The 20,664-nt window shown below is 38.4% G+C and overlaps 1 protein-coding gene across 5 annotated transcripts in view; it reads right to left on the bottom strand.

Annotated features, from left to right (window-relative positions):
- RBM33 (RNA binding motif protein 33) overlaps positions 1-20,664 on the bottom strand; it is a 102,673-nt gene that overhangs the window by 81,143 nt on the left and 866 nt on the right. For all 5 annotated transcript variants that reach the window (XR_007627860.1, XM_050307658.1, XM_050307666.1 and 2 more), the window contains exons 2-6: positions 10,548-10,626; positions 5,654-5,702; positions 3,639-3,715; positions 1,303-1,588; positions 65-175 (exon numbers count right to left, since the gene is read on the bottom strand). Coding sequence is in view for 4 of the 5 variants with exons in the window: in XM_050307658.1 (XP_050163615.1) it covers positions 65-175; positions 1,303-1,588; positions 3,639-3,715; positions 5,654-5,702; positions 10,548-10,626 (602 nt within the window). In the remaining variant the exon portion in view is untranslated. The remainder of the gene's footprint in view (positions 1-64; positions 176-1,302; positions 1,589-3,638; positions 3,716-5,653; positions 5,703-10,547; positions 10,627-20,664) is intronic.

Raw genomic sequence — 20,664 nt, forward strand, 5'->3', positions numbered from 1 at the left:
GTACAATTCTTTGAAATCAATCTCTAAAAGAACTAGTTAAGTTTCCATTAAATTCACAACATACCTCTTCTGATTCATTTGCCATTGTCTGGGATTCTTCCAGCTCCTCTTCAGCTGTATATTCTTCTTGTTCTTCCATTCCTTGCTCATTATATGATTGCATGTAATCTTCATCCTAAAGTAATAACACATGAAGGTGAAAAGGCACAGGCAAACTGCACAGAATTGCAGACCTGGGAAGAGGTGGGGTCTGGCTGTGTTGTTACAGCTTCCAGACTGGAAGAGAAGTATTGTCTCTATGAGAACTGTCAATTATAAGTGGAATGACATAAATATAGCATAATTAGCAGAGTTTTTAACTAGACCATAATTGCAACATCATCAAAACCAAAGCAGTTTTCACTCAGATACCAATGTCATAATAAAGATCCCATCTAATAGTGTTTGCCCCAACTTCTTCTATACCTCTACATCCCCCATTTACAAATTCATGAAGCAAACACTGCAGTATTTTCTTACCAAAGGAAACATGCATCTATAGTACATATTCATTAACATCAGATTTTACCCCATCAGCATATAAACATTCTTAAAACATTCTGCAAGTGCTTATATATGAGCAGGTTCAACTCTGAAAAATTATAAACATAAAACAAGAGCAAAAGCTTTCCTAAGTAACTTTGCTTGTATTTTAAAACACCTCACTGATCACATACAGTTTTAATTAAGATTAAATCACTTCACTAGCAATTAAAGCCAGTGCATGTTCTCTAATACGCTGCTTAAATTATATTGAATTATGCAGGTGACATTTTCTGAACTAACCTCCAATCTCTTTATTCAGGTTTAGACAGTTCTCAGTTACAAAAAGGATGAACGAGCAGGACATCAATCACTTTGGGATATTAGCACCTTAAAGATGTCTTTAGCAGGTCAATAATCTTTTCACCTTCGAAGGACTTTATCAGATCTTGTCTAAAGCCTGGATAAAAGCTTTTGCATTAAGTACTTCTAACAATTGGCAGTGTATCTCCACCACACAAAGCTGTTTTCTTCCTTAAGGATACAATCCTCAAGGTCATGATTCTCAACTGCCTTCCTGCATGACAAAGGAGCATCACCTACCGCCAAACAAGCTGTCAACACAAACTTTGTCACAGCCTAGATAAAGAAACTGGCAGACAGTGATAATAGGTCTAATTTACCCTCCTCCCTAGGGAGGTAAACAGATTTTAAATCAGTCTAAAACCCTATGCACGCAAAGCAATGTTATCTTTGAAGATACAATAGAAAGAAACTCACTGGAAATTCATCAAGGGGTTCATTGATTTCAAGGTCTAGCACTTCATCTTCTTCTCCAGGCTCTTCCCCATATTCTATTTGGTCTTCTGTCAGTTCAGGATCATTGCCTTCATAATGTCCCTCCTCTGCATACTCTGAAGCATATTCTTCAGGTGCTTCAGATTTGTCATAACCAATTTCATCTTCCCCTTGGTCATACTCATGTTCTAGTGATGGATCATTGATGGACTCGTATGATGCCAGCATGCCAGATGTGGCATTGAGGCTCACTGTGACACCTGGAGAGCTGTGGGATAGGGGGAATTCAGAGGCTGGAGCGTAACAGTCAACTATTCACAAAGATTTAGCAAAACAAAGCCAATAAACATAAATTCTCTAAGTTGGTGGACAGAATTATACCCCACACATTGTTTGACTGCATGCCATGTTCTCATCATGCATACTGTACTGCAGCTTATCACCAGCTGCAGGCTATTTGACCAGGGGAATCAAACGAACCAGATGGTTTAGCAGGTCAAACTGGCAAAAGTCCTGCTTGGTAACCAAAGCAGACTCGATTCAATTTTAATTCCAAGACTAACAAAAAATACATAAAATTGCTATAACTGCATCTGTTTTCACAATCTTCCAGAATACTCTAGTACAATATTTGTTAATAAATGTATTCATGTTGTTCATTCTTGATTATCTTGAATTCAAAGTTATATTTTTATGACAGATTTAATGTTTTACTTTATATAAGATACACAGTCAGTAACTGTAATTTAAATGCCTGAGACATTCTTAACTTAGTAACAGCACTGGCACAGATACTGAAAAAAACAATCAATACAAAAAATGACAAGATTATAATCTGCAGGCAAAGCAAAGCTCAGAATTTACTTTTTACAACAGCTAGTGCCATCAACACATAAAAAAGCAACTAACCAACTGCAGACAAGTTAGAAAAGCAGAGCGGGGGAAGCTCTTGATTTGACAGCTCAGGGTACAATGAAAACAAAGATATTTGGTTGTGGTTTGTTTTGGGTTTTTTTTTTACAGTCTTATTATTCACCATTTTCCTACATTTGGGAGAAAAAGATCCAGGCAGTTCTGAGCTATTTGCATCTATAAGACAGGGAAGATTTAACACAAAAATGAAGACATTATGCAGGATTATCATTATCCTCCCAACTATAAAAGCATGAGGTTGAATGGAAATAGAAGAAGAAGGGAAAAGCTCTCACTCTCTGCCAATATAAAACTGCTAAAAATGCAAAACTTGTCTGCAGAAACCTGCTCCCACTGAGCAATATTATCACACTTCAGATACTTTCTTATCACTCATGTGGTTACATGCTGCCCAGGGGTCTTGGGGAGGATATACAGTGAAGAAACAGCAAAGACCAACTGGGATTCCCCCTTTTGAAGGGAACAGTCCAACCCTCATTCCTGCACGAAGGAAAACAGCAGCCAATGGATAGCTGGATGGTTGGACCATTTTATCATAGCATCATCAGTCCAACACTTCGACAGGACTCCTAATGCTAATTAGGGGTAAACACAGGAGATCTCTGAGATACAGATATATCCACACGTTATATATACACTCATACCCCTTCAGATGTCATGCCCTGCACAGCATGCAACAAGTAAAGGAAAAGCTGGAAAAACACAGAGGCCATTAAAAGCAGCAGTGGTATTGCATCACTTTGGCATCACAAGCATCTTCCCCAATGCTTCAGTCCAGCTTGAGAAGTAAAAATGACAAGACACTCATTTTGAGTTGTGATGCCCGTAATTCAGCTGTGGAGCTGTATCACCACAGAGCATTCACAGGGCAGGATCCTCAGGGAACTCCCATGGAAGTACCTGCTCCAGCCTGTAAACCCTGTTACAAATCTTCTGCTGTGTAATTGTACACAAACAGTTAAGCCACAAATCAAGCCTTGCAAAGTGTGCAATTCCCCTCCTCAGGGTCTTAGGAGGTAAGCTATTTTTAAAAGAAAGATGGCAGAAAAGGACTTCACAGGAGAAGAAAGCTTACAGCAATACTGAGGCTGCAAAGAACTAAGCTCTGTGTTTATAATTAATTCTATATGGATGGGAGATGACATCATTTCTTCTTATGAGCTTTTTATAAATTTTTGAGATTGAAATAATCAAAAATAATGTTACTGATATGCTAATAATGCCACTGAGTACATTATATATACATCACTAAGTAAGTGGTTAAATAAAACTTGAAACTATTCTAAGCATATAACAATAACTTTAGTCTAGTAGTTATCAATCATCAGTAGCAGTAGCCATTAATAGCTTTGAGTTATCCAAACCAAGATTTAGGAAAGAAATACCGAAATTCTTGTTCCTCTTCATTGTCACTTTGCAGAAGATCGTCATTCAGCTCTTCATCTGACAAGTCTGACTGATTCTAGGTTTCAGAAAAAGTCAACCGTGAACATAAAAGATATAAACTTTTAACTAATTAGATACTGAAACTACTGACACTTCTGAACACTAATTATTTTTTTATGAAAAAAACATCTCAGACTAAGACCATACCTTCAAGGAAATTACCTAATTTGATGAGAAAAAAACCCACACAAAACAATAAATCTTAAAATACATCTTTGATAGTCAAATGGAAATTTACAGAACTCAAATTTGCCTATCTATCAACATTTTTCACTGATCCATTCTCAAACACAGCCAAAGATGACAACTCACTTAAGACCAGGAAGGAAGAAAGGTTAAGCTCTAGTTCATGGCCTTGTGACCCTGATGCATTAGGCAAGTCAAGAAAATGCATGAAATTACCGTAAATTCTAGAGAGCAAAGATACAGACTGGAGAAAAGGATATAACGTTGTTTTTTGTGGTATTGGGGTTTTTTTGGGGGGTTTTTTGGGGAGGAGGTTGGTGTTTGCTTTTTTTAATAAATACCCACTTAGAAGAGAGAACTGCAGATTTGCTAACCAACATTTCCAAGCCCTCAAGTAAGAGGCAGAAAGGTTATACAAAGGTAATTTATCTACAAATACAGAGATGAGATTAAGTAGAAGGAAGTTTAGTATAAATAGCTGAGGGAAAATTTTCTGAGAAATCTATTTTTACCCCACCATATGTGTCCATACCCACAGATATTGCCCTCTAACATTGCAAATTGAAAAGAATAGAAAAAGAACAAGAAAAAAATAATACTTTGGAGAATCTAGTATTGGTTAGTATTCACATAGATAATTTCATATTTTTTAACATAAGCAAGCAGCTTTATCAACTTGTATTCCAACTACAAAGATATATACAATGTTAACTTTGTTTATTATGTTTTTGATAATTGCATAACACACATCTGCAATCCCTATACTCCTGGAATTTTATTTTCTTTCTTAAACCAGTACATGAGACTAAGGAACTTCCTATCTTTAATAGGGAATACTTACAGAATAGTTTCAAGCAGCTTATTTGCAACATATAGAGTGTGGTTATGGAAAACTACATCAAATGAAACTCAACTCTTAATATATCTGGGTTTCTTAACCAATCTATTAATCTCCAACTAAATCCTTAAAAAATTACTTTATAAATGAGTTCATTTAGCAGATAAAATACAAATAGAGGTGACTAGCCAGTTTGATTTCTCAAACAGGAATCCTGTCTTCTCCTGCAGATATGTGGCAAACCCAAACATACATTTAGTTCTTTTCACAGAGTGCAGCTTTGGAAATGGTTATCACCGTGAGGAGTCTACAGCAGACATGGTGAGAACTTGTTTATGTTCTCCAGTTCCAGCTGCTCCCATGGTTTTCCCCCCTCACTGTAAAACGGAAAATCCTCCACCTACTCCTCAGACAACGCAGTAGCAGATTGTGCACACTGAGGGTGATCTTTAACAGACATCACTGATTTCTTTTTTATTTACTCTCTGGTAAATACTGGTGGTATTTTGAAAAGTTATTTTTAATAACCAGGAAATCAGCACTTGAATTAAATTCTCCAGCATGCTAATCAGCACTCAGGAGGCCTAATTTTTTTGTTTGTTTTGCCTTTTCTTTTTAATTGTTAAGTCAATATGAGCTACAGAGATTCTCATTTTGAGAATCATCTCCTTTTTGAACTGTGTGTTATGAGAAGAAATACTATCTCAGAAAAAAAAAGTTTTCCTAAAAGTTGTATTTTAAAAAGACCTGGAGGTTTTTCACAAAAGGAAACACAACCCTGGGTGCACAGAGCTCTGGCAATAGTGCAGAGCTCAGGTACCTGTGGCTGTCATGCTCTGGGGAGGTGACCATAAAACACCTAAGTGGTTAAGTTGAACAACATTCACATTTTAATATCTGCAAACATTCACTTTAAAGCACATTTCTTACCTTTTTTCCAGTTAGCAAGTCCTCTCCAAGCAAATCATCATCAAGTTCACTGGAAAATAGTAAAAAACTTAAGAAGCTGAACCTTAGAAAACAGAAACAAACACCTTATAGGGTACATGCCTTAAAAAACTGACTTGAGGAGAATTGCCACCAAGTCTGCACAAACCCTTCCTTTTAGCAAAGCATTCAAGAAAAAGAGATACCTATTTTCAGTGCAACAACAGACCATACATATTGTGTGCTGTTGCACATTCATTTCATTTCCATGTGTTCTCCTTTCCATTTCTCTACAATTAAACAGAGCACAATAATCCAGTAAAAATACAGGCACAGCCAGCCAAAACACAGATAGCCAGGCCCCCATTCTAGATCCTACACTTCAAGGCCATTTTGCTCAAACTGCTGATTTCCAGCTCCCCAGGGAGGAACCAAGACAGGGAGGCCAGCTGGTTTGGGAGCCTGGATCTTCCCTAAAGGTCAGGCTTAGGCCTAGATTTTCTCTAAATATTTTACTCCCTCCTCCTCAAGTTGAGGGTAAGGTCAGATACCTGTAGGGTGACAAAATGAAGTGCATGTTTCACCACTTTTATAATTGTGCCCAAGAATTCAGGAAGCACAGAAATACCTGGCTTACAAAACTCCTGCCACCACATAGCAACTGTCCCACAAATAAGATTCAACACAAAGAACTACACTCTAGATTAGTTAAATTTTAGAACAATTGATTAATCTCATTCTTCTTCCTTCAATGAAAGAATTATCTAGTGGCAGGATAAACAGACTCCTCTGTTCTATAATAAACAGTTGTTACTGACAATAGAACACGCATGCCAATACTTAAATAATACCAGTGCACTGAAATATGAGTTGTAATTTGTAATTTCTACCTGCATACCTTAAAAAAAACCAAAACAAACAAACAAACAAAAAAAACCAAAACCAAACCAACAAAACCACCATGCCTTAGATACTGCATAAGAACAAAATTCTCCGAAGTGAGAATGTGCTACATGAGCAGAACAGGAATTTCTGTAGGAGTTCCTTAGGACTACACAGTAAATACTCGAAAATGGGGAGGCAGTTCTAAGACATAAATCCCTGCTAAGAGTTGCTTTTGCAGATGGATATGTCTCTTTCAGAGCTGATTACTGTACAGATAACATGGGGGTGGGAAGGAGGAATAAAAATTTGTGGGCTAGGAAAGAACAGATGATATGCCAAATGAGCCTTAAATAGGACATTATTACCAGTGCACAGAATTTATCCATGGTTACTGATCTCAAATATTTCCAGGAATGACTGAACATAAACAAATAGCAATTTTTTTATGCTCACAGTAATATTTAACAAAAATTAGGACATAAGATATATGACACATTCCGAAGAGTCAACTGACTAGAATTTAAGCCCTTTATTTCAGAGACAGGAAACTCTACCTTACAGAAACGGTTGCAGAAGCATTTTCTGCTTCAATTTTGTCTCTAAAAATCGCTAATCTCTTCAGCTGCCAGTAACCTGACAAATGCACCAAAGGGTTTGAAAATCTTTCCCAGCACTATGGTCCACCACTGACAGCTTTTAATAAAACTGCACTAGAGAAATTGCAAAGAATGGCAACAGTGTGTGTTACAGCAGCATTTGAAGACAAAAAACAAGTTCAGGAAGTAAGAAATTCAGATTAAGAAAAGGAATGGAAAAGAAATTAAAAGATTAAATTAGTTTTCTAAACATAGGGAGGGATATTTAATGTGTTACTAAAAAACATCCTTGATGTGATTTTTTAGAAAAAGATTAACACTGATGAATAGAAATAACTGTAAACATATTCTAGATTTTTAGAAGCTTTGGTTTATTGCTTGACAGCACTAGCATATAAATGAAGCCTATATCAGAAACAAGTCTTTGTAGGATGTCATTCAAAACCTCTTAAAATATTCAATGTCACTCAAGTATTTTTGTTAATTAATTAAAACAAGAAAAATGACCATAACTTTTTGAATAAACAAAGTAACAGTGAAAAGCCTGCACAGGAAAGCTGTACTATCTCAAGGTTTCTAAAACAGCCCATGTTATCTATCAAAAGAAGTTATCAGAGAAGTTATCTATCAGAAAGAGGACCGGAAGTACTAAATCCGACCATTAAAAAAGCCAAAAAGTAAAAAACACAAAGCAGACAAAACAAAGATACTAAAAGATCTTAGACTAGCTGAGAAAAAACAGACAAAAATGAACGGTTGCCATTTGCTACCACACTAAGCCATATAAAATAACGTGAACTGGAATAAAAGTACACATCTGTGATAGTTCCAGCCATTTCCCCTCACTGTCATCAAGACACAAAAGTTTCCAAAACCACAGTACTAGGAAATTTTGGGCTAAGATAATCTGAGTTCACTGCTCTCACAAGAAACAGACCCATTTCCTTACATTGCCTTAACTTCCAACACCTAACATTCCCTGCACTGAATAAATTCAGCTCACCAAATAAGGACAATAATAATAAAAAAGACAGACAACAAAAAGCGGAAAGTTTTCTACCAGAACAGAGAAATGAGCAAGGGTCAGAACTAGTGAATTTCAGCAAAAGTCAACTAGTAAATCATTCCTGTCATCTCAAAGGAGAGCACCAGAAACGCAGGTTTTTCCCAAACCCAAGCTTTGTGTTACCTAAAGAAATACACGTATAAATGTATTTCTGGTCTCCAATTTCATAAGCATGCCTCATTAAACATGAGCAGCAGCAAGGATATAAACGTTTCAGGAAAAGAACTTGTGAAAAAATGGGAGAAATTCTCCAAGAGCAATGTTACATTTGTATCCCAAATTACTGGGGCCTTCCAACTCTCAGTTACCACCTCCAGTGTTTGAGAAAGGATAGATATCTGAAAATGTAAGATTATTTTTTAAATGACTGGAGGATGTGACTCAGTCAAGTAACAACACAGTAGGAGCTGATGGTTGATCAAGATGTGTGACTAATAGCAGAACTCCATCTCCCCCCAAAACAATACTTAGGTTGCAAAACAACGCATGAAGGATTAAAACACTACTACTACCAAGACTACTGTGTTTGTTCAGCCTTTTTTTCGATCTTCAATAAACAGTCCTATACTGAATTAGGCCAGTAGATAAAAACTTGAAGCAATTACATTAGGCAACAGCATATCCATGTACCGAACTTGTAATTGCCAAGACACCCACAGAACTTGAACATTTCCAAATACAGCCTGGCAATCTGAAAATAATAATAATATTTAAAAAACAATATTCCAAAACACGCAAATAATATTCTACTGAATACAGTTGTAAAAAAGCCCCAAACTTGTAAAATTATGAGGCTCTGGAATCTTCTGCTCTGCACCTGAAACCACTTCTCTTACAATTTCACTAAGTTGAACTACTGCATTTTTATATTCATCTTAAATTATATGCAGGTAGTAATAAACACATAAAGTAAAACTTTTTCCTAAAACTGAATCCTTGTATGCTTCAGAGTCTCACTTTAGGGAAAATACTCTAAAACCTCTGTCAAGTCCCATTAAAAACAGCTTTGCTGCAGGGAGTTTACCACAGGGAATAAGCTTAAAACTTCTGATGTAATGGTTGCTTCACTCTTCCAAATTTTTGCAGTGATAGGTAGGATAGCTAAAACCAAATGCGACCAGTCAGCATCTACAGAGCCCACCTATTCACACCATAAAGTCAGCAAAGGCAAAAAGTTCAAAAAACATGCTAATACAAAACATCTTGCCTTCAGTACTTATTTCAGGGTTTCTGAATACCCAGACCTGGGACTGGGAGGCAGCACAGTACAGTGACCCAGCCTGAACGAGTTATTTTAATTCCATTCTCAAACCACAGTAGCTCCTTGGTGCAGTTTGCCATCCAACCCTCTAACAGCTGTACTGGCTTGACAGAGAGCAGAGACTCCCCACCAGCAAACAGCAGAACACCCTGTAAGCTGGAGCTACTGTCCAAATTCCTTCGTCACACACTTGCCTCCTACAGCAATGAAAACTACCCACTTAACCTAGCAGAAAAGCATGGAAGAGGAAACTACTCCCTCTGGAATGACAATAATTGTAGAGTAGTTGATTCATTCCAAGGGTTCAGCTGACTGGAAAACCACTTAGAGTAAAATTTGTTTACTACAGTCATTTGAGTGATTATTACAGCAGATAGAAATCTATTTGGAATGGGTTGTTCTTTTTTGCCTTTTACACTGAAAACCACTGGCAAAGTCTGAACAAGTCTATTACTAAAAAGGAATCATAGAAAAATAACGCAAATTAGTGAAACATTCCCCTGGAAAGAATAGACCAGTCTAGCCAGGAGCTTGATTCCTTTCCCAGCCAGATTCCTTTCACATAAAAAACCATATTTATTCTGCCCACCCCAAAAAACCAAGTGCTCACATACTTCTACATCTTTACAAGCCACACTGTTGAAGAAGCCCATACCTAAGCTCTGCTACTCTTCCCCAATGTAAAACTGAAAGTGGGACTTTGAGGATAAGAATTTAAACATCTAATTTTAAAAAATTTAAAAATTAAGTGGAGCAAATTGAAGTACTGGCAAATTCTACCTATTTAAACCACCAAGATCCACTACATATTTAAAAGGAAAACCAAGACATTAATTGCAAAATTACACACCGCAAATACGTTGTATTTATCCAATTTTAAATGGTATCTATTCATAGTGCTCTACATTCCTCAAGGCAAATACATGTTTGGCACGACCCAGCACGGGCTGACACATGCAAAACAACCAACATCTTCATTAGTATCTGAATGCGCGCTGCTCTAAATGTTAGAACACAAAATGCCAGAATGGGAAAACAGAGCAATGCCATTCAGCACACAGAAACTGAACATGAAAACATTCTACCTACCTGTCCCAGTCGTCATCTCCTGCTCGTCTTCTCCAAGACCTTTCTGCACCAGGCTTATCAAACTGATCAAAGTCATCATCTGTAAAGAAGGTGATCACGTTAAATAATTCTTACTGAAATGAGAGGTTTCCAAAGCAACCACACAGATGGGATTTTATGGGTGGGTGTGGGGGGGTGTGTGTTGTTCAGAAAATGCAAAATACTTTTTTTCAGAAAATGCAAAAATACCTTTTTCTACCTTCCAAGTTAACATGAAGTAAAAGCAGCCAAATATCCAACACAGAATCATTAAGGTCGCAAAAGAGCTTTCAGATCACTAAGTCCAACTGTCAGCCCAGCACCACCACCATGTTCACCATTAAACCACGTCCTGAAGTGCCACATCCGCACGTCACCTGAACCCTTCCAGGGATGGTGAATCCACCACTTCCCTGGGCAGCCTGTTCCAATGCTTTACAACTCTTTCTGTGAATTTCTTTTTCCTAATACCTTATCCAAATATCCCCTGGCACAACTTGAGGCCATTTCCTTGTCCTATCCCTTGTTACCTGGGAGAAAGGACTGACCACCTGGCTACAACCTTCTTTCAGGGAGTTGTAGAGAGCAAGAGCCTCCTTTTCTCCAGACCAAACACCCCTTGTTCACTCAGACGCTCCTCACACCATTCATCAGCTCCACTGCCCTTCTCTAGACCTGCTCCAGCACTTCAGTGTTTTTCTTTTTGTGAGGTGCCCAAAATTGAACACAGGACTCGAGATGTGGCCTCACAAGTGCTGAGTACAGGGGGATGATGATGGCTCTCGTCCTGCTGGCCACACACACAAGCCAGGATGCCACTGGCCACCTGGGCACACTGCTGGCTCATGTTCAGCCACTGTTAACCAACATCCTCATGTTTCAATAATAAAAAACCATAATGTACTACACAGCTTTCCCTCTTCTCACTACTGAGGTGAAGACTACCCAAGTAAAAGACAGAGCAAGAGATAAATCACTACAAAATTTTGCCAATAAAGGTCATCCCATAGACAGGAGTTTCCCAGAAATGCACGGAACAGATGCAATGGAGGTGAAGGGAACAGTCTCTGTCAAATCTCCATGTGCCAAGTGAGCCACAAGCTCATCCACCAACATCGAACCTGCAAAGGGAGGTCAGCACAAGGTAGGTCAGTACCAGCAGCCCAAAACAGAAGAGGGCAGTCAGGTCTAACACACCATCAGTTATCTCAACTGGGGCAGTAAAACCACTACAGGTCACTGAAACAGCTTATGGGGTGCGCCTAAGCAGGCACCTGCCTTCCATGAAACAACTGGTGCTCCGTATTTCTCTTAACAAGTACCCTCAATTTAGCCTACCAAATCATCCTCCATAGTTTAGTTTGTAAACTAGTATTTTGCTACTTAAAAATATTAAATCTTCCATTTATCTGCAAAGGATATGCAGAGGAAATGCAAAGGTCATCTGCTCTGTACAGACATCATGTCTTGTCATCTCTGAACTGGAAGCACATACCCTCAAAAACACTGAACTCTCACTCTCCCATCCTCTGGCTACAGCCTGACAGGGAATGTACACCTGGATTCACTCTCTATTCACGCACTTGAATGACAAAACAAATAAATAAAATAAATAAAAGCTATGCTCAACACAGAGGGAAAGCTGCTGCAGTTTAATGGTCTGCAAAACACAGGAGGTTGAGCAATCCAGTCCCTACAGTCTGAACCGGTGATCACTGAGATGCCATTCATCCTCCTGACTGTTTGCATTCAACTCTGACCAAGGACAATGCCACAGAACAACTGTTTCATTTGACTGGGTTTTCTGAGTTTGTTTAGTTTCTTAAATAAACCTTCAAAACCAACTCTGTCTGCAGCTCTTTAAATTCAACCCAGTATCCTTTAGTGAATATTACCCACATGCAATGACAAACCTATTCATTTTTCACTTCATATTAACAAAATACCGGTGTTAATCACTGACAGAAGTTTGAAAGGAGGTAGAACATTAAAAAGAGAAAATTCAGATCTTGCAACATCACATTAAGAACTTTCAAACCAGAAATTTCAATCAAAAATAACCATGAAAGTTAGACTGCTCAGTACAAATTATTATGTAACACAAGTCAAGTGTGGCAACTCTTCTGTTTGAAAACCAACTAGGTAAGAAATAATTCCCCTTTATCAAGTTCTCCCCTTTACTATTGACAGATAAGTTTATATTTTAACTCATTTTCTGTATTTAAACTAATTTACTTCAGCTAACATGACTGAATCAATTGTTTTACATTTCTCTGCTTAAGAATCTACATATTACAACCTCCTTCTATTCCAATTCCTATTTCAACCACAGGGGAAAGCCAGACAAATACACAAGCATTTCACATCTTCCTCTTGAAGGCTAAATTATCCAATGTTATGGTCTCTGGGGAAAAAAAAAAAAAAAAAGCCACCTTGCTCTCCTTATGGTCATTTAAAACCAGGTTGCAGTGACTGTCTTAGTGCACTGACATTTCAAGGACACAAATATCCTGTCCTGTCACTGTTCTTAGAGCTGGATTGTTGTAATCCACTGACTTGATGCAACCATTGCCAATGATTATTTTTTAAAGTAATGCACCTGATTTGGCAGTACCCCAAATTACAAGTGTCCACATAACACAGCTCAAGACAATGACCACCATCAGGAAGACTAACTTCTTTTTAAGCTGTGTCTGCTTACTTGCAAGGCCTATTTTTTCATGCCAGGCATCACGTCAGAACCAGAGAGCTGAGCTATAAACCAACAGCACTTGAAGATCTCAGCTCTTGGTACACAATTCTTTCAGAGAGATCTTCACATCAACCAGGTTAGACAACAGGACAGCCTAGACAACAGGAAGTTACACACCAAACACTTCTTCTCAGTTAAAATCTCTCTACAGCAAAAAGAAACACTTTTCAGTAAAATTCATAGCACTTTTTCAGGCCAGATATCTAATTCACAGCCATAAAAGCGCTTCAACCTGTTATTACTGCTGGTGAAGAAACAATATCAAAAGAGGGTCCAAGTTCCTGGCAAATTTCTAATGTGGACCTGAACTCCCACCCCTCAGGCAACATCATGAACCTCCAGCTCTTCCAACCAAATTTCTCACATCCTATCCCTTATTTATGAGCAGCTTCTACCAAAATTCAAAGCTGAATTACATCCAGCAAAGCCTTTTTCACAAGTCCCCTCTAGCAGGATGCATAAAAAAGCCTCAAGAAGGACTGGTCAATCTGTGTGTGGTGACTGCAGCTTGCAAGAACTGCTCCACATGTGTCCCCATCGCCTCCCTGTTCTCATCTCTTCTCTCTCTGTCTCAACACATGTGATATAAAGATCTTCAGGACAGAAGGAGACAGCTTTTCTGTTTTATGCTCATTTGTTCTGTGACAGCTGACACTGACAATGAGTGTTACAAATTATGCCATTTTGACATTAAGGAGCCCAAAGCAGGTTGTAGTTCTCCTTTAGAAAAGCAGATCACAACAGTCCCACATCTACAAACAGCATTCCTTGCCAGCTTCATCACTTGTGAGACAACAAGCCCTGCACTTGCAGTGCAATGTGATACCTAACACACATCCTGAGGCATCATTTTTCTTCTCCATTTCTGAAACCACACAGAGTTTCATTTTTCTTCTACCTGTCTAGGCAATAACATTGGAAAACACCAGTAAACAACAATCAGCATAACATCTATAGATGTTTGTCCCTGAGAAAGTTGTAAGTCAATGTTTGTGCCAAGGGTGGTTAAATGCCTGTAAAACATTAACTTGCACAGAAATAAGAACACTCAGCATCAGCAGGGCACAAAACCACTGCGACCAACAGCCAAAGATTAATTTTTTTATTAAAATTCTCAGTACTACTATGTGGGAGATGAGAAGGAAAAAAAGTGAGGGTGTGAATCCATGAACATAAGCTTTTAAAGCATGAAAATATATATTGCAGCAGTTGGAGGAGGTTCTGTATTTCTTCTAGTGGTCTCAGTGCACCATACACGGCAACTGTTGCTAAGACACGCCAGGCGCTGGCTACAGCTCCTCCCTGCAATTCTGGCTCTCCTGGCAAAGCTCACCACGATGATGTTTGTGCATCAGCCGGGTACCACCTGGAAGATCCTGACAGGTGATCACTAAACACTCTTAAATCCCTTTCCAAGGCAGAACTAGAAAGTTAAAGCAAACAAACAAACAAACAAAAAACTCTGAAACCAACAAAAAAACCAACCAAATACAACCTATCAAATACCAGAAAAGCATCAACTGAATAAGCAAGCAAAACAGGCCAGTTACAGAGGAAAAAGAAAACCTCAAATAATCCACCATCTGGTTCTTCCAACTGCAGTTCTAAGAAAACCACCATGATCAAAGTGGTACAGAAGTTTCAGGATGCTGCAGAGACAGAGTAGCACTGTTTTGTCAGACCAGCCTGCCTTGCAAGGCTCTGACCAGCTGTGAACCAGAATAAGCACAAAGACAGCCAAACACACTTGGGCCCCAAATTAAAGGTTCTTGTTTTCTTTATACTTACCCTGGTGTAGCACCAGCAGTGCTGCAAGTTGTTCTATACAGCTCATGTTCTGGTTTTATAATATATGTTTAGAACTTGTTATCTTTTTTTCCTGTTCAACAGGAACAGATCATCCACTCTACAAATCCACAAAATACATGCCTAATTTCCTCTTTGGCTATGCTGATGGCAGTTTTTAACTCTGTGGACACCCTTTCAATAAAACCTTCAGTAATTTTTTTATGTAAAATGGAAGTCTTAAGCTACACAGTCAGTCTCACAAGCGTAGGAGGTGAATCAGCAGGAACATTGCAGAGCTCTTAACATCATAAATTGTTACTAACACAGCTTAAAAAGGTAGTCCCACATAGCAACTGTTGCTAAGATGGAGTGTTTTACTGCAATGAGATGGCCAAGACTTCTAGACTAGGGAAAACATTTGATGACTGCATTGTTGGTCTTCCCTGAAATACACCTGAATGCTTCCCAGAACACCAACCTCACACTGCCTCAAACCTTGGCAGTTCAAAATTTTGTGTTTTGGTTCATTTCAATATTACACTATCATGGCCATAAAACATGCTATTAAGTTTTAGGCATTGAAAAAGCACTGAAAATTTCTCCTTATCCAAAACAAGATGAAGATGTCACAATGGTGCTACAGTTCAATGGATAAAAAAGAACTACTCACTCTTTGCCCAACAGGTCTTTTAATGAAATAACTAAGCCTCACTACTTTGGGGCAAAATGAAAACAAACTCTATGATATGATTCTGTGATAGGTAATGGAGCTAATTAAAAAAAAAAAAACAAACAAAAAAACCCCACTCCTCTGTCTTTCAAATAATGCTGATTGGAACAAGTCCATCTTGATCTATCCCCTTAAAACACAAAACATGACAACTTGACAGCATTCCAACACAAGTCTCCAGATTAAAAACAGTTTACCAGATTATCTTTATGTAATAGTTTATTTCTACAAAATATTTTTCTTTGTATTTCATTGCAAAAGGTTATGGAACTCAAGTACTGCAAAACCTTCTATTTTCAGCACCTGAGTAGACCATGTAAAAACTGCCCCACAGTGAAATGAATTTCAGTATCTCTTGCTACGTGATGCAACAATAACAACATCACAGACTCAGGTTCAGGAGTTCCTGCTGACCTGTGTTTTTTCCCCATGCCGTCACAATTTGTCACCAGAAGTTTTCATGCAACTGGTGCTGGCAGTACAGTCACTGCCAACCCGTGTTACAGAGACAGACATTCCCCAGGAAACCTTACAGGGCATGAAGCCCACTCTGAATCCAGTCCCACTTATTACACAAAATCAAGCTCTCTGCACCATCACAAAAATCACATTATACACAAATACACCACATTCACATACAGTTTAGTTTATCTGTCAGGAACAGACATCATATGGCCTTCACACCGGTAAACAATTACTCATAGAAGCCTTAAATATTTGGTGACTAAATATTTATAACAACCTAACAATTGCCTAACATGTCCCTCAATTAGTGTACTTCATGGTTTTTTCAAATTACTCCTATAGACAGAACTTAACTTCCTCCAAGAAATAAAGCAGAAAAACTAAATTCTCCAGGAGAGAAGTTCTTTTTACCTTCCCAAAACCAACTTTTTTGGGGGAGTTTGTCATGACACAAAGCAAATCATTAGCAATAAGTAAGAACAGAACTAAATATGCTGTCTGGAATCAAAGCTACAAAAACCAAAACTTACTTCCACAGTTTCCTTGAACTAGAAAACATATTTTCTTTGGAAAAACAAAAGTGCCATAGTCCTTCTCACAAACACTGAACAGTGAAGGAAGGCCAAGAGTTTAAATGAAATCCATATGAACTTGGTTCCCAAATGACTGGGACACTGATGAGAAACTGCATCTCCCCAGAAACTTTTCAGCATCCTTCACAGCCACCAAAAGTTAAAATCAAGGCTGCATTACAGCAGAACTTAACATACAACCAGTTACTACTGACCTGGAAGTTTTTTGGTCAAGTCAGTGACAACCATCATCCTAAATTATTCTGGACAACAAATTCTACGAGACCTGAAATATGAGGCTTAGTATTTGATGCAATAAGGCCTGGTTTGGCTCTTACAAAAACAACTGATACTAAAGGCTATGTTTAATTCAGATGACTTGAAAATAGAGAACACTCAGAAGAACATAACTTTCAGTGAGAGAAAAGCATAAAGATATTAAAAACTGCTGTGTCTAAAGGAAATCTCCCTGCCACAAGCTCACTGAAGTACAAACGTTACTTGGCACTAGTTCTTAGTACAATACTAAGTGCAATACCACGGCACTAGTTCTTGGTACAACAGCCCATGAGCATATCTCAGCATATCATGCAAATTCTACATAAAGGCCTTCACACTTAGAGGAGTTTTAATTGTGCATATTCCAATATAACTCTAAAATACTGTGACCAGATGCACCAGTCCATCCCACAAAGTAGGATGCAATAACCACAGAGACCAAAATACAGGTAGCCCTCCACCCACTTTCATCTAAACACAAATGCAGAATCTATTTCCAGTCCCTGTCTGCTGCTGCTGAATAGCCTGAAGCACAACAAGTTCAACTGAATTTGTCACACTGGAGATTCTGAATTGGACAGTGGCCCACAACACTGAGAAAGGTGCTTGCTGTGCTAGCAGTATAAGCTTTTCTCCTATTTTTATCAACAGCTTCTCAAGAGGTTTTTAAAGCCATTACATTGCTAAGAGTACAACAGCAGACATCATGTATATTCAAATGAAATCAAACTGATGACAGCTTAAGTTCAAGCTGGAGAAATAACATAACAGACTCAGGGTTAGAGAAACACCCACTCTGTTACTCTTGGTACAGGACTTCCAACAGGAAGGCAGACACGATTGATGGGACCCTCTTCAGCTCCTCCTCCTCCACCCCAGTCCATGCCATGATTCACACCCCAAGGACATCTACACCCAAAAGTCTTCTAGGCCACTGAAGTTCATCAGAAGTGAACTAATTGGAAAATAAGAAAATTCATAATAGTTTTCCCTTAGTTCAGTATGGCAGACAATGAAAAGGTGCTTCTTGCTTTCTTTTGGTGATGGTTTGTTGCTTACCCTGTAATCATCCCTCCCTGAATGAGATTAAAATCCAGCTGTAAACTGATTACAGTAAATACCAAGAAAAAAATGTCAGCACCTATACAAAACAGCTGTTACGTTACACTATAAACATATGATCAATAAATCCTAGAATAGTCCAGGTTGGAAGGAACCTTCAAAAACCATCTGGTTTCCCATGAGAGAAGGGAGTCCAGATGAGATAAATTATCTAGCACCTTGTCCAATCATACCTTGAAAACCTCCAGTAATGGAGACTCCATCATGTCCCCAAGGAAATTTTCCCAGTGACTGACGGTTCTCACTGAAGAAAAAAAATCTTATATCAAGTGAAGCCTCTCCTGCTGCAACCTGCAGCCATTGTCCCTTGTCTTCTCTACGTGGTTCCATGTGAAAAGAAAGCCTCTATCTTCTTTGTACCCATCCCTTAAGTAAGATTCAACATGTTTGCTCTGATTCTGTTTTTATATGAAAGTTTGATTCAAAGTTTGAGAACCACTGTCTTACCCTTATCAGTAAACTCATGAGCAACTATGACTCCTCAAGGTTCCTCATCACCAGCACATCCACCTGGAATTTCTATGTTTCAACACACAGCCATTCTAGAATTAGGAGGCTGAATCAGGCTGCTCAGCAAAAGAATTAGTGAACTATTATGAAACTGTGGGTTACTCCCAGAGACCTCACAGACCATCACCTGTAAGCTTTCTAGTTTGTTTGTGAAACATGGCACCAAAAGAGCTTTTACCTTCATCCTCATAAAGCTTCGCTGCACCAACACACCTGGTCACAGAAGTACATATGAATATTTCATTATTATCTCCCAAGAGCCTAAAAGATTATAAACGACCAATGAATGAGACCAGACTTGCTGTCCAGCAGGCAAATCACTTTCCTTCCATCAAATATATTTAAATGTTCAGCCACCAGAGACATTACCCATTTCATTTTTCAGCCCTATAACATATCCTTATAGAGGATATATTAAACTTTAATCTGCATCCTTAAAGTCAAAACTCTCATTTTGTCAACTGTTACCCTGCAATGTCAGCAAATTAACATCCCAATTAATTTTTTCAAGACCTATTCTGTACTAATTTGCCAATCATTAGCCTTTTTTTTTATAAGAAAACACTAGGGTGCTATTATCTCCATATTTTAAAGTGTTTCCCTCACAAAAAAAATTCTAAAACTAAATCCCAAACATTAATTTCTACAGTGAAAACTTTAAATGACAAAACCATTTAAGCCAAATAACCACTTAGTTCTGAGTTTCTTTCCCATGCTACCACCACTGATTTTAGACAGAAGTCCCTTTCCAAAAAGGGCTGCATGTTCCACTTCTGTATGTTCTAGGCTCTTTTCACTGGGTTTTAAAAGTGTATTCAACAACTTCAACCAGGAATTTTCCCTGACTAGTCACGTGGACACAGGCGTGGGGCACCTCTGGTGTTTTTCATTCACGAAGACTAAACAAACACTGTTTATATGGGGCAAGGATCATATTTAATTGGCCACCATTTATGGATGAGCCCAGTGTTAACGCTGAACAAACAACTGCATGTGCCCACTTAGCACAAAAGGATCCCAATTCAAGAACAGACACAAACGGAACTCTACAACAACAAAACAAACAAACAAACAAAAAAATCAATCTTGAAACTGCAGTTTCACCACTTCTTGAAGGTTGTCTGCTGCTGCATTGCACCTTTGCCCGTGAAACCAGGCTCATTCAACTTGCAGCAGTCTTAAACACAAGGACCAAAATGCCTCAAAAGTGACACTTTCTTTAAATTGCTCTGTCCTCACAATACCACAAAAATTTCCTGACATAGAACAGGCACGCAAAATTTACTTTCTTATCGCATAAAACTGACCTGAACCACAAAAATGAGCACAAATATTTTTGTTAATTAACTTCAATATTGCAGCATATTTAATATTATTAAAGCAATGACCAAGATATTAAAATATCTGCTGTTTTACCAATCAGTGCTGTCCTTCTGAGCCTTCTTCCCAAAATATACTCCTAAATCTGTGAATTTCTTTGTAACATTTACCTTTAGGCATTGTATGATTTACCATAGGAATTATAATTGTGATTCTGTACTTTGTTGCCCATCAGAGGAACCGTGGAGCATGGTCTGACACTGAGGTGAGCGAGCAGGGGATGATGAGAAGAGCCACGACTTTTCTTGCTGACAGCTTAGACTAAATCACCACAAACTTTAGTACAGACAAGGACAAGTGGGTCAACTGGCAACTCTGAGCAGCCTTTCTCCAAACTGCTATTCCTAGTGAAAGCAAGGCTCAAAGCAGCAGAAAGAGCCATGTTCCCATAACTGTATCTCTCTTGCAACCCCAAGTGTGACCCTGGCAAATCTTTCTTTTAATCACTCAACCAAATGCTTTCATTTTAAAGTTTGCTTTATATACCACTCAGAACCACAG

This window comes from Myiozetetes cayanensis, unplaced genomic scaffold, assembly GCF_022539395.1.
Source record: "Myiozetetes cayanensis isolate MyiCay16 unplaced genomic scaffold, myiCay2020 scf1, whole genome shotgun sequence".
Classification (NCBI taxonomy): Eukaryota; Metazoa; Chordata; class Aves; order Passeriformes; family Tyrannidae; genus Myiozetetes; species Myiozetetes cayanensis.